The 15,588-nt window shown below is 35.9% G+C and overlaps 1 protein-coding gene and 1 long non-coding RNA gene across 5 annotated transcripts in view; one reads left to right on the forward strand and one right to left on the reverse strand.

Annotated features, from left to right (window-relative positions):
• LOC143256199 (rap guanine nucleotide exchange factor 2-like) overlaps positions 1-15,588 on the reverse strand; it is a 99,928-nt gene that overhangs the window by 48,597 nt on the left and 35,743 nt on the right. For 3 of the 4 annotated variants that reach the window (XM_076513070.1, XM_076513069.1, XM_076513071.1), the window contains exon 2: positions 15,510-15,585. In XM_076513070.1, coding sequence (XP_076369185.1) covers positions 15,510-15,585 — 76 coding nt within the window. Of the gene's footprint in view, positions 1-2,982; positions 3,118-15,509; positions 15,586-15,588 lie in introns of those variants that run through there. The other variant, XM_076513072.1, reaches the window with a different exon arrangement.
• Positions 3,151-10,758, forward strand: LOC143256201 (uncharacterized). Its single transcript, XR_013031209.1, has 2 exons — positions 3,151-3,255; positions 9,962-10,758. It is a non-coding gene; the product is annotated as an uncharacterized LOC143256201 (long non-coding RNA).

The following is a 15,588-nucleotide window of genomic DNA, read 5'->3' on the forward strand; positions in this document are numbered from 1 at the left end:
CACACGTACCACAGTAGAGTGCGCGAGATATCGATACAGCACGTTTTTCTCAACCTTACTTGTGTTTTCATAGTGCGCGTGCTACAATATGATCATTGCTCGAGCGGGTAAAATGAAAATATGTATCGGTATTTTGTAAACGGATGTTTAAAAGGGCGCCATGCCGTCACATACCTGGCGCAGATAGCTACGCTGCTTTGCGCCAATAAACTCCAAAACCCAACCAGTAACATGTCGGTCCACCTCGAACCCGTGATGTAAGCAAAGTACCAGAAATATGGATACCCGAAATCACATTTTCTAAATGGTCGCGCCCCCTAGTGACACAGGGGAAAGTCTGCGGACTCACAACGGTATAAACAAAAGTGGTCGTGACCTCAAGTAACAGCTAATAATGCGACGATTCTTGTATCCCCACAGAGATATAATGCTTCAGAGACCACAAAATGCGCATAAAATGTTTAAATTAGCACTTCCTTCAGTTATTCTTAACTGAGAACAAGAAATATATAATTTCAGGTATACAAAATTACAGTAAGTTAAATGTGTTGTTTGAATGGATTACCGCTAGAGAGAAATAAATTAAAATCTTTGTCACTCAAGCTTCTAGGCCTAATTCTTATTGGAGAAGGCACCTTCAACCTAGCATTAAGTGTTTTGCACCATTTAAGTGAAGAATAAATCAGAAGGTAAATTTTCTATATCCAAGTTCTTCGCTAACATACTACATTATATAAACGTTCTACTCTGATAAGTCGAATACGAACAGAAAATGGTGAAGAGATTACTGAAGTTTGTACTAATGTGCTTATTTCTAATAACCGTCTAACGAAATCGTGAGGACTTAAACGAATAAAGCGCGCGAACAATGTTTCTCTTCGCCACCGTTTGAAACAGTTAACACTTTAAACAAACATTTTTCTTTAAATAATTTAAAAACTACATTTGCGTAAAACATGCATTTAAAAATCTCACACAATAAATAGTTATTAAAAACAGAAATTTACTCTAAGTCGGACACTACATATCAACATGTTTAGGCACTTTAAAACACTACCTTCAATATTAAACAGTTACAAAACATTTGTGCAGAAATTTATTATTTCTAGAAACTGGGCCAACTTCCTTGTTTAGTACGATATTTGTGTATGTATGTGTGTGTGTGTGTGTGTGTTCGTGTTGGTTTGGTTTGTTTTGAATTTCGCGCAAAGCTACACGACGGCTATCTGTATTAGCCTTTCCTAATTTAGCTGTGTAAGACTAGAGGAAAGGCAGCCAGTCATCACGACCCATCGCCAACTCTTGGGCTACTCTTTTACCAACGAATAGTGGGATTGACCGTCGCATTATAACACCCCCACGGCTGAAAGGGCGAGCATGTTTGGCGTGACGGGGATTCGAACCCGCAACTCTCGGATTACGAGTCGAGTGTGTTAACCACCTGGCGATGCCTCGCGGTGTTTTAAATTTCAGCAGTTTTCCTGATATTTAATTCTATTTTAAATCCTATATGTTATATCAACTCAATATTTCTCCAATCATTTTTGTTTCTTTCAGTGGATATTTAGGCAGAAAAGAACATAGTAAATTTGAGAATTTTAATGGCTCCATCTGCTTTTTGAAAGAAACAGAGACGAGTCCTTCGTCGGTATAAAAACTGAAATATTGTCTTCTTCAAATAATTAGCTATACGGCTGAATTACTGTGACAAAGCGTTTACAATTCAGCGTTAACCATTTCACGTAAGGCTTACCGCTATTCGATGAGCAGTCCCATATTCTCACTCATTCATAAGAACATTAATTTAAACGTACATTACAAAAACTACTGTTAAAATACCTAAATAATAGTATTATTGATCCTTAGTATCATTTTGATTTATATGTGACTCAAAATTTAGTTTTAGAAATTGTACTTTAATAACGCGATATACTTCACTCCAAAATAGCTGATCCTGAAAGTTCATAATATAAGTTCCGTCTCATTCATTATAATTGGCTTGCCATCGCCCTCCAAGTTGGAATGGAAAGATTAGAGGTCAAAGCAAAATAAATATATGACTATGTCTACTGTGTGCCAAGCAATCTGAAGGGCCTCGTCAGCACCGGAAATATCAGATATTGTGTGTTTGATATTCTGCTATACATCTTTACCTTAACTCATATGTTTTAGAAGCAGTTAATGAGAATACAAAATGTTGTGGTATAAGTAATTCATTCAGAGTAAGATCAAGTTTGCGTGGTAGATTTTTAAATTTAATACACAATTTCAGTTACTATCAACAAACCAATATCGCACAGCTTCTTGTTGGCTTAGCAGATGTAAGAACTTTAATGGACTGCAAATGGCTGTTAGAATGAAATGAACGGACTTTTCGGCTTCTGTATTAAGACCTTCATTTACTTTGTACTTGTGACTTTTTACGTCAAAACAAACAAATAGTAAAACTATTTCCCCCCCAAAAAAAAAACCACAAAAAAACACTCGCTTCTACCTCATAACTTAAAAAAAAAAATGATTGCCCCAGTTAAATTATTGTCACGAAGCCTGATGGCTGTCTTACATAAATCATTAAAACTAAAATTAACTACCCAGTAATTTAACACCTCGGTCACGAATATATTAGTTATCACCCTTACAGCTTCATAAAGTACCGATCGGTTATTTACTGAATTTTAAATTTTCTTTCAAATGAAAGTTTCCGAAGAGTCAGTGGTCACATTCCGGACTTACAAAGTTCCAAATAAAATCCGGGGTTTGATTATTCGCGGTAGCCCGAGCATAGAAAGCTCACTAAAAACAACAACCAAATGGTAGTTGTACGACACTTAAAAAAACAGAAGAAAAACCGTTTCGTGTTACATGCGTAACGGTCGTGAACTTATCTTAAACAAACCAGACTTTCTTAATTGATTTTATAGCAGAAGCACCAACAGCATCTACGTAACTAAGAAACAGTTTTCACGTCACGTATTTACTTACTTGAAGTTCGTAACTCCTTTAAAACTCGCAAACTTCATTTATTTTTAACACCCTTCTGTGCCAGGTATCGCATCTCTACACAAATGCATCCTTTCCAGCCAAAGAGATTCGAATGTCATAAATATTTGTGAACATAAAAAAAAAGAGCTGCGGTAGATGGCGCCTCTCCCCGGTTGACGTCTATACTCAAATCAGCAACTTGACAGAAAGCAGAAATGTTAAAACGCGCACACTCGATAACTGAAATAAGCAGTTCTTTCCACAGTGATCCAGGTGAGAAATATATTTTTGCTCCGATACGTAATATATAGTGATATCCAAATCAATAAGAGTTCCTTGTCCTTTCACTTTGTTGTTATTTAAGGCTTAGAAGAATCGCTTAAGTCGACGTAAGTACGGAAGGCTACATCTGTCTCACGCGACATCTTATATCAGTTTAATAAGGGTGTGGGGTGGAGTACATTTTAAATCAAATACGTTTTATATGTATCTGTATAATAAATTACTACTTCTTAACAGGAAATACGTATTACTAATACGATTTAAAACAGACATCCCTATACAGGCAACAACCACTTCTCTCTCATGCATTCAACCGTTCCTCACCACTGAGAACGCCATGACGAGCTAAAACGCGCCAATACAGCTTTACTTCATATATTGTTGTTAAATGCGCCTCCAAACGGCGACTACGGGAATGTATTAACAACGGTATTTCTTCACTGTATTTATATTCGACGCCGGAGAAAAGTCACTGTGTGTGGGTTGGTTGTTTCTTTTGTTGACCACTCATTTCCTGCTTATCAAAGGACAGCTTTACTCTCACATACTCACATAAATAATGACAATAACACTTCGGTCACAGACAGGTTAACTACCTACGTTACAATACTTTACAAAATTCAGTGTTTTCAAACTGTTTTTTTTTTTCACAAATTATTTTACTCGATACAAATACTAAAGGTTTTTTATCTCCCACACACACAAACATTTTAATATATCCATGATAACCTTTGCATAATAAGTTAATTTTTTTGTCTTTGTTTTATTGTGATTTAAACCTTTACGCCCAGACACTGAGACTTGAATCGTTTCCATGAACAGTTTTACGTCTCTGACCTATCCTAAAGCTAAACGGTAGAGACGGGTCATTATACTAAATACTACTAGATAAACACGTGGGTAATGATGCGTCTTGTTTTCGTTTATCTGAACCATCCCTTGTTTTGTGCTGAGTCGCTCAATGAACAAATATATTCATTCTCTCCTTCGTTTCGACCCCCCATCGATCATTTAAGGTTGCATAAATAAGAAATTTTTGTTTGTTCATTGGCAATCGAATGAATAACTACACAATGGGCTACATGCTGTGCCCAAAGCACCCCTCTCTTGAAAAATAATAAATTTTTGTTTGTTCATTGGCAATCGAATGAATAACTACACAATGGGCTACCTTTGCTGTGCCCAAAGCACCCCTCTTTGGCAATCGAATGCATAACTACACAATGGGCTACCTATGCTGTGCCCAAAGCACCCCTCTCTTGAATTTAGTAGAATAATTCCTCGGACTTCTCGCTGAGCCCGCCGAGGAGGGCAGCAGGGAATGAAACAAGAAGACACAACTTTGCTAAACTTGTCGTCCATCAATCGTCCAGTGTAACAGAAAGAAGACTTCACAAACACCACTGTCTACATACGTAATAACTACTTGTTCCATTCTCTAGTTGCGCCAGATATACGACGATTGAAATGGATATGTTTTGAAAGCAATTTATGTCGCTTTCCCAAATGTATATCATTCTTCACTATGTACTGTTGTCCAGTTCATGTGGGCGGCTTTGTTCGCTTGAAATTAAGCACAAAACCACACAATTGGCTATATGAGCTCTGCCCATCGAAATCCGATTTCTAGCAGTGTGAATCCGCAGACATGCCGCTGTGCCACTGAATGGCGGTGCACCGATCTGTATATTCGTGGATTAAAAGTTCGCACTTTTTTACCACGCTTGTATGTGGTGTAGCGTTGTGTCTTTACCACTAGAACAAGGATTTGTCATGTGACCGCGTCATTACCAAAATGGGCAAGTGTGAAAAGATTACAGCAGCGCCACCTACAATCAATCATCTAAAAATTAATTAATTAAATCACCAGAAGTTGAGTCTGTTCAAATTGGCGGGAGAAGAGGGGCAATCTCTTTTCACAAGTGAGTATATTTTTGCGCAAATCCACTGGTCATAAAGTAATTAAAGTCAGGAGTGAAATTATTAAATCCACTGTAACTGAAAATGTACAATAATTTATGTAGCCTAGCAGGGTAAGGAGAGATCTGTGCTCAGAAATAGATATAGATATTCTGAAAGCCCTCAAAATGTCTGTGAGCCCAGGGGCCCTAAACTTATAATATCATAACGTAATAACTGAGGTTTACTTTACATTAAACTAAATGTTAAAGTTTACGTTGCATAACATTATTAACAAGAATGTCACTGTGATAAAATGTTCATTGTATAACATTATTAATAAGAATGTCACTGTGATAAAATGTTCATTGTATAACATTATTAACAAGAATGTCACTGTGTTGAGGTGTCAATTATTAACAAGAATGTCACTGTGTTGAGATGTCCATTGCGTAACATTATTAACAAGAATGTCACTGTGTTAAAATGTTCATTGTATAACATTATTAACAAGAATATCACTGTGTTAAAATGTTCATTGTATAACATTATTAACAAGAATATCACTGTGTTAAAATGTTCATTGTATAACATTATTAACAATGTCACTGTGTTAAAATGTTCATTTTATAACATTATTAACAAGAATGTCACTGTGTTAAAAAGTTCATTGTATAACATTATTAACAAGAATGTCACTGTGTTAAAATGTTCATTGTATAACATTATTAACAATATCACTGTGTTAAAATGTTCATTCTATAACATTATTAACAAGAATGTCACTGTGTTAAAAAGTTCATTGTATAACATTATTAACAAGAATGTCACTGTGTTGAAGTGTCCATTGTATAACATTAACAACAAGAATGTCACTGTGTTGAGGTGTCCATTGTATAACATTATTAACAAGAATGTCACTGTGTTGAAGTATCCATTGTATAACATTAACAACAAGAATGTCACTGTGTTGAAGTGTCCATTGTATAACATTAACAACAAGAATGCCACTGTGTTGAAGTGTCCATTGTATAACATTAACAACAAGAATGTCACTGTGTTAAAATGTTCATTGTATAACATTATTAACAAGAATGTCACTGTGTTGAGGTGTCCATTGTATAACATTATTAACAAGAATGCCACTGTGTTTAGGTGTCCATTGTATAACATTAACAACAAGAATGTCACTGTGTTAAAATGTTCATTGTATAACATTATTAACAAGAATGTCACTGTGTTGAGGTGTCCATTGTATAACATTATTAACAAGAATGTCACTGTGTTAATATGGTCATTGTTATTTCCCAGCCTTATATCCAGTATGTCTGTAGTACACTATGTAAATACTATTCTTTAATTGTGTTATTATGATTATACAGTTGCTAGGAAACAGTGGGCTTCAGAAAATGGCTACTTGCAGTTGCTAGTAAACAGTGGGCTTCAGAACATGGCTACTTACAGTTGCTAGGAAACAGTGGGCTTCAGAACATAGCTACTTACAGTTGCTCTCACCACGTACAATGTCATGATTAAAATTGTAATGTTTATTTGCAAAAACGGCTCGTTTGGGTTGAGAAAATATTTACATAGAAGAGCGAACAACGTTTCGACCTTCTTCGGTCATCGTCAGGTTCACAAAGAAAGAGGTAACTGACCGGAAGCTGACCACATGTTTGAAAGGGGTTGTGTAACTGTGTGTCGAAATGTAGAGGGCGGTGTTAGATGTTTGAATATATAATTTTATTTATTTTATTATATTAATATAGGTATAAAGGCGTTCCTTTATATTGGTTTATTTTGGGCTTAAGTTGTTGTATAAGTAAGGCTTCTTTAATTTTGCGTTTGTTTATGTTTGTTTCTTTATTTAGTATTCGACTGTTTTCTATGGTTATGTTGTGTTTATTTGATTTGCAGTGTTCGAAAACGTGTGAAGGTGACTTTTTATGTTCTTTGAATCTGGTTTCCATTTTCTACTTGTTTCTCAATATAGAAGTCGTGGCAGTTATCACATTGTATTTTATAAATAATGTTGGTGTGGTGTTTGTCAGTGTAGTTTTACATAGTACAGACCTCAGTTTTGTGCCTGGTTTTTGAATAAATTTGGTATTAACTGGAATGTCATATTTTGTTACTAATTTTTGCCAAATGTTGGTTATTTGTTTGCTGATGTCAGGAATATATGGTATACAGCAGTATATGGTTTCGTGGTTTTTTGATTCGTGAGCTGTATTTACTTTAGTTGGTGGTTGATTTTGCTTTTTGTCTAGGTGTGTGCGTATAATGTTTTCTACGGTTTGTGGAGGAAACTTATTGATGTTGATGAAGTATTGTTTTATTTTGTCTAATTCATCGTTAATTTTATCTGGTGAGCATAGTTTTATGGCTGTGTTTATTTGGTTTCTTAGTATGTTGAGTTTTTGTTTTGTTTCATGTGCTGAGTCCCAAGGAATGTATAGTCCAGTATGGGTGATTTTTCGGTGGATTTCTGTTTTAAATTGTGTATCGGTTCTTGTAATTTTGAGGTTAAGAAATGATATTTGATTGCTTTCTTTCTGTTCACATGTGAAGTTAATGTTGGGATGTATAAAGTTAATGTGATTGAAAAAATTAAGTATGTGTTCTGTAGATTTGAATCCCGCAACCATGTCATCTACATATCTGTACCAGTATAGTGGTGGATGTAATGCTGTGTTAATTGCTTGTGTTTCAACTTGTGTCATAAAAGTATTAGCTAGAACTGGTGATACTGGGTTGCCCATGCTTAGGCCATTTGTTTGTATATAGTTTTGGTTGTTGAACATGAAGTTTGTCTTTATCGTGGTGAATTCTATGAGGGTTGCTAACTGGTTACTGGGAATTTCTATAGTTGGGTTAGGGTCTCGGATATAGAGTTCTAAGGCTATCTTGCAGGCTTCAGTGGTTGGAACTTCTGTAAAGAGGGATATAACATCGAAACTGGCCATTAAGGCTTTATGATTAAGTTGATTTAGATTAGACTTGAAATTATAAAAGTCTTTGATGAATGAACTGGCTGATGTTACATATTTGGAGAATGCCCATGCTATGTATTTACCAAGATTGTAATTAAACGATTCATATGTGGACATTATTGGTCGTAATGGACAATCTGGTTTATGAGGTTTGGGGATGCCGTATATTTGCGGTGTGCGTGAGTCGGTTTTACGTAGGTAGGAATAAAGTGTTTGTGAAATTGTGTTGGCTTTTTTCATTTGTAGTAGTAATTTGTTCAGTTGCGTCTCGTCTGTCTTTGTTGGATTTGTGTGTGTTGGTTTAAATTTGTTCGTGTCTGATAAGATGTTATTCATTTTTTGGATGTATTCATTCATGTTCATTATGACTATAGCGTTACCTTTATCTGCTTTTAGAATTTTTATGTTTTTGTCTTGTTTTAGGTTTTTAATGGAATTAATGTCTCTTTTTTATGACACAAGTTGAAACACAAGCAATTAACACAGCAATACATCTACCACTATACTGGTACAGATATGTAGATGACACGGTTGCGGGATTCAAATCTACAGAACACATACTTAATTTTTTCAATCACATTAACTTTATACATCCCAACATTAACTTCACATGTGAACAGAAAGAAAGCAATCAAATATCATTTCTTAACCTCAAAATTACAAGAACCGATACACAATTTAAAACAGAAATCCACCGAAAATCACCCATACTGGACTATACATTCCTTGGGACTCAGCACATGAAACAAAACAAAAACTCAACATACTAAGAAACCAAATAAACACAGCCATAAAACTATGCTCACCAGATAAAATTAACGATGAATTAGACAAAATAAAACAATACTTCATCAACATCAATAAGTTTCCTCTACAAACCGTACAAAACATTATACGCACACACCTAGACTAAAAGCAAAATCAACCACCAACTAAAGTAAATACAGCTCACGAATCAAAAAACCACGAAACCATATACTGCTGTATACCATATATTCCTGACATCAGCAAACAAATAACCAACATTTGGCAAAAATTAGTAACAAAATATGACATTCCAGTTAATACCAAATTTATTCAAAAACCAGGCACAAAACTGAGGTCTGTACTATGTAAAAACTACACTGACAAACACCACACCAACATTATATATAAAATACAATGTGATAACTGCCACGACTTCTATATTGGAGAAACAAGTAGAAAAATGGAAACCAGATTCAAAGAACATAAAAAGTCACCTTCACACGTTTTCGAACACTGCAAGTCAAATAAACACAATATAACCATAGAAAACACTCAAATACTAAATAAAGAAACAAACATAAACAAACGCAAAATTAAAGAAGCCTTACTTATACAACAACTTAAGCCCAAAATAAACCAATATAAAGGAACGCCTTTATACCTATATTAATATAATAAAATAAATAAAATTATATATTCAAACATCTAACACCGCCCTCTACATTTCGACACACAGTTACACAACCCCTTTCAAACATGTGGTCAGCTTCCGGTCAGTTACCTCTTTCTTTGTGAACCTGACGATGACCGAAGAAGGTCGAAACGTTGTTCGCTCTTCTATGTAAATATTTTCTCAACCCAAACGAGCCGTTTTTGCATATAAATTTCTCAACAAGTGGGTTTCTCGACATCACTGAAAATTGTAATGTGTTGCTTGTGAGATAAAGGATAATGTAATGAACTTAAATTATAATACATAATTAAAGTCAGTAATAAAAATAAGCTAGGAATCGTATATACGACTACAACACATACAGAAATATACGATTTATTTTCAGGTTTTCTCTAGGAAGTGTGATCTCACAAAATGGTTGGCGGATGAATGCCAGTTTCAGACCTACTACAAACCAAGAGTGGGGGGGATTATTTCAGAGTTCAGTTTACTGTGACTACAACCATAATGGCTCGGTCTAGCGAGTTCGCGGTTACGAATATGTGATCTTAATGTTAAGATTACGTTTATAAATTAACTGATCCTGGTTTCATCTCTGGAACATCAGAAGCAGTTGAGTACGTTCTGCATTATTCTGATATGATCACTAGGTTTTCTGTGCCCCCACAACCAAAACAGAAGCAAAAAATTAGTCCTTGTGGAGGTAGAGTGGAAGAATGCTAAAACGTAAAAAACACAAGTTGCTGGTGGTCCGAGCGAAGGTCGCCCACCCAGATCGTGAATAATGTTTCAGTCCTGCTTCTCTAGTAAACAGGCTGGACGTTTCGTAGCGGAAACAACAAAGTGCAGGTAGAAACATTAAGAACATTTTTTTTTTACAAGCTGTTAAAGAACAGTACCTTGTAAGTGAGGAACAGTTGGATCTGCTGACACTGAACACTGGAGGAAACACGTAGTCTATCTTTTGGGCAGAGATAATTACTATTTTATTACAATGTACATGTTTATCGGTAAGTGAACTCGAAACGAAACTATTAGAAATAAAAACTGTCTTAAGTATTTTGAATATCTTAATTATATCCTCCCTGTGGAACAGCAGCGAGTCTCCGGACTTAAACGCTAAAATCCGGGGTTCGATTTCCTGTAGAGAATGAACATAAGTAAATAAAATTGTTTGTTTTACGAGCTGAGCACATTGGGCTAACTAATGTATTCTCTGCACCGCAACACTGCTGCTGCTCATGTGTACTTTGGTTTATCGCCTTATTGCCCATTTTGGACGTCATACTCCATGTCGACATAGCATCACTCATTGGCTGAGACAGAAGTGCGCACTTAAAGACGCAACTCTATAGATACGAGTTGTTGTGCGTCCTTTCTGGATGGTCCTGGTGCCCCAAGTTGATCCATACTCTTGTTTTTTCTAATACCGTTGAGTACAAGGGAGATATCAGAATCTTGGAAATTTTAAATCGTCAATCTCAACACATCGAGGATCATGACACTGTATGAAACTATACAGATAAGTGTAATAACTAACCACCAGTGCTTTTAAAAACCCAAATTCTACGATCATTTGTTTTTCTCTTTTCAACATGTTTTTAAAGATTTGTATTCATTATATTTTATATCGTTATTCTAATCATTGCGGGTTCGTGATATGGCAAAGTATTTCTGTAATCTGTACATGTATAAGGTACCGTGTTATTTATATCAGAATATTAGATTACTGTATAATTTTACTGACCCGTATGAGAATGGCCATATATCAAGGCTCAGGAAGTTGTTGTATCTGTCTTCCTTTATTTACCGGAACTGTTTGGGTAATGGTTATTATACACGCCTCCTAACTTCCTCTAAGGGTCTTGATCAAGTGATTCAAACAGAGTCTGTACAGTGATACATGAAGTGTAGTTATTTATTGTGAGAAACGGCCATGTAACCAGTTCTTGTTTTGACTCCACTTTCAGCTAATTACGTCACAGTTCGGTATTTAGCTACATCTGAGTTCTGTTACTTGAAAGTTATGAAACGAACCCAACTGCCGATAGCATCCTTCATTCATCAGACCGGCTTGCCTTATGTTAGCAGTAACAGCCAACTTCACACGTGTAATTACACTCACACACTTACCATTACATCAGCTTACAGTAACACACAAGCCACAACACATCCACGTATAATAACACACAAAACTTCTCCATGCCCACTTTTAGCAACATACACAAGTGAATGTATTACGCCCATGTACATCACTTACATCAACACAAGTTATTTCATTACACGTAACACCTACGTCAACTAAAGACTGACCATCAAAGATACGTGTACATGATGTATGGAAGGTATCTATGTAAGTGTTGAAGTTCACAATAGAAATGAGTGACATATAAAGATTGCCAAAAGCATATAGACATAATTATTACTCTCACGTTAATGGCTTAGTTACTTTAGCAACAAATAAGTGGTCCTATATTACTGTCTTGGTTACCGTAGTAACAAGTTTGTTTGTTTGTTTTTGAAGAATTTCGCACAAAGCTACTTGAGGGCTATCTGTGCTAGCCGTCCCTAATTTAGCAGTGTAAGACTAGAGGGAAGGCAGCTAGTCGTCACCACCCACCGCCAACTCTTGGGCTACTCTTTTGCCAACGAACAGTGGGATTGACCGTCACATTATAACACCCCCACGGCTGAAAGGGGCGAGCATGGATGGCGCGACGGGGATGCGAACCCGCGACCCTCAGATTACAAGTTGCACGCCTTAACACGCTTGGCCATGCCGCACCCCGTAGTAACAAAGAAATGATCCCCCGTTATTAGCTTGGGTACCATAATAACAAAAAAAAAATGATCCCATGTTATTGGCTGAGTTACCGTTGTAACAAAGAACGAACAACATGATAATTGTAGGAAGGTTCTTCCACCTTTTAATTTGCAAAATTAGATTAATATTATAACCAAGTTCTTCCAAATTACTCTTTTCTGTATTACAGTAACTTTTTAACTAGAAAAAATACGTATTTGATAATAAAAATAAACAAATATATGTCTTTTGTGTATAATGTTATTGCACAAGCAATTTGAAAATCGCCTAATAAATTAAGATAAGAGACAAACGTAGGAATGTCGTATTACATCTCTAATGGTAGTATTTCTAAACCTCACATAAATAAACAAAGAAATACAAATTAAATTTCAGGCAGCACAACGTGTATTTATTTTTGGTTAAACTTCATTAACCTGTTTTCAGTTTCGATTTATAAACTGTATTAAGTTTTCTAGAAAATTAAGAAGAGACATCAGTAGAATGAATCATCCACCTGGTGGTAGATTTTATTTTGTATATTCACTCTGTGGTTATACTAGATTTTACACAAAAACCAAATTTACAATTTTTTAATGTTGACCTTTCCTCATGACCTTTTAACCTTCAAATCAGTAGATCTTTCCATTCACAAGGAAGTAATTTTTGTCAAGTTACAAAATATTCTGTTTGAAGCTGAGATTATTAAGGGGAAAGTATATGCATGCTGATGGATAGATGGAAAAGTGCTGTAACCCAACACATCACCCCTAACCTTTTCGGTTTAAAGGATAGAAATGTTGATAGTTTAAAGTTTAAAACGAAAAATACTTATGAAGAAAGTGTATTAGATTACAGGTATTTATCTCCTATATTCTGTAGTGAAAATGAAAATTTTAACTATGGTAACCGTCCCCAATTTAGCAGCGTAAGACTAGTCATCACCACCCACCGCCAACTTTTAGGCTACTCTTTTACCAACGAATAGTGGGATTGACCGTACGTTATAACGCCCCCACGGCTGAAAGGGCGAGCATGTTTGGCGCGACGGGGATGCGAACCCACGACCCTCAGATTAGGGGTCGCACGCCTTAACACGCTTGACCATGCCGGAAAATTGCAGTAAACACTGGTCTTTGTTTCAATGGGGAATTTTTAAACTCGAAAAGTACCTTTCTAAACGGGTAGATCAGAGATTTCTAGATCCAGGTATCTGATTTTAAACAACAGTTTGGAGGGAAAATAGTGACACAACAACACTTGTGGTTACAAGAGTCTTTGAAGAGAATGACGAAACTTACGGTTACTTTCAGAGCGCGTCCGCCGCTAAATGCATTCAGTGACTTCACGTCTCGAACCCAGTGCAAAAAGCACACCCGGATATATCTTAGTGTGAATTATTAAAAGAATACAAGTACATAAAAATACAGCTTTAATTATATGGACGGTCCCAAAAAAATGACGAGTAATAACAATGACATCATGTGGGTCAGAGAAGTGATAATTACGAGTTAGTTTTAATTTAATATTGTACATAGACGGATCTTCAGTGTTAGGATATTCGATGATACAAAGAACTGAAAGGTCCGGTTAGAGAGCTTGACTCAGAATCTGAGGGTCATGGGTTCGAATCCCTGTTACATCATATGTGCTCGCCCTTTCAGCTGTGAAGGTATTATAAAGCCACGATCGATTCCATTATTTGTTGGTAAAAGAGTAGCCCAAGAGTTGGCGGTGGGTAGTGGTGACTAGTTGCTCTCTTTTTCCAGTCCCTTAGTGACGGCTCGCGTAGACAGCCCTCGTATAACTTTGCAAGAAATTCAACACAAAGAAGGAAGTGTGAATGTTCAGACGGACCCGGAAGGGTGGGAACTGGAACTGGGTTTAGTAGCTTCCTAATAAATTGAAAGTTTTTATCTCTAGTTTCGATTCGTTCACAAATGTATGTTAAATAAATAGTGTTGGATTCTAACATCAGTATCTTATAGAAAGTCTAAACACGTAGCCGTAGAGAGTGAGTTCATGATTCTCTTGATGCTAACGCGTTACTGTTGTCAAGATGAACTTCCTACTGACGGTTGCCAGGCAACGAGTGTGTCGGCTACAACTCACTAAGAGCTACACGGGCGTTCGTTTTGAATGTCTTTTTTAGAATGTCATTAGTTCCGATACAAAAGCTCGCGACTGCTGGCGTTGTTTAATTCTGAAAACCTTGTTTACGTAATGTAGACCCGTTTTATGCTTTTGAAAAAAAACAACACAAAAACAAACATAAAAATCCACTGGTAATGTTTGTTGCTGGAAGTTTCTTAAGCCTTTCACAATTTCGTAGCTCGTTAGACTTGTACCCACCTCCCCTCGAAGAGGTTCAGCGGTAAGTCAGTGCCCTTATTACGCTAAACAATGGGTTTCGATACCCGCTATTTGCAGTTTGTCAATAGCCCATTGTGTAGCTTTACATAAATAAACAGTCTTTCACCGTAGATTATTTCTATTTTGCAATAATGATAAAAACTGCTACAATAATAATAATATCCATAATGAACAGAACTTCTAAAATAATAATTTTCATAATGAACAGAACGAAATTTGATACGAAACTGTTTCCTATTAATCAAGAGAAAAAAACTAAATTCAAGCGGAAATATGGCTAATAAGACAACATATTCTGCATTGTTATTTTATATTCAAGTGTTTGAACGAAAATAAAATATATTTATTCAATTTCTTGTAAGACATCAATTGTGTTTTATATTGGATTATACTGAATTTGTTCGACGTTCGAGCTCAGTGCCTCCAAACCTTTTTACCGCAGCGCCCCCATTTAGTAAATGTTTAAGACTATTAAACTTAGTCAAATGAAACTCCTAAGATAATCATAACCAATTCATATGGTATGGTTTTAACAAATATAACTTTGAAACCCTCAAAACATTTCTGTCTGCCCCTTCAAAGTTTACTACCCCCCTGAATTAAAAACAATTATTGTAACACTGTTTTAGCTTATAAAGTTCTTATTTATTTATTTAATAACTTAGATTTAAGAGAGTCGAAAACTGATATTTCGATAGCTATGATACAACAAGAATCGAATATGCACTATTATAACATCATAAAAATTTGGGCTTACCACAAGCATTTCTGGCGATTCCAAAGGACCATACTCGTCTGCTTGATGTACGCCACCTACTGTACGTTTTCCAAAGCTA

This window comes from Tachypleus tridentatus, chromosome 7 (assembly GCF_004210375.1).
Source record: "Tachypleus tridentatus isolate NWPU-2018 chromosome 7, ASM421037v1, whole genome shotgun sequence".
NCBI lineage: Eukaryota > Metazoa > Arthropoda > Merostomata > Xiphosura > Limulidae > Tachypleus > Tachypleus tridentatus.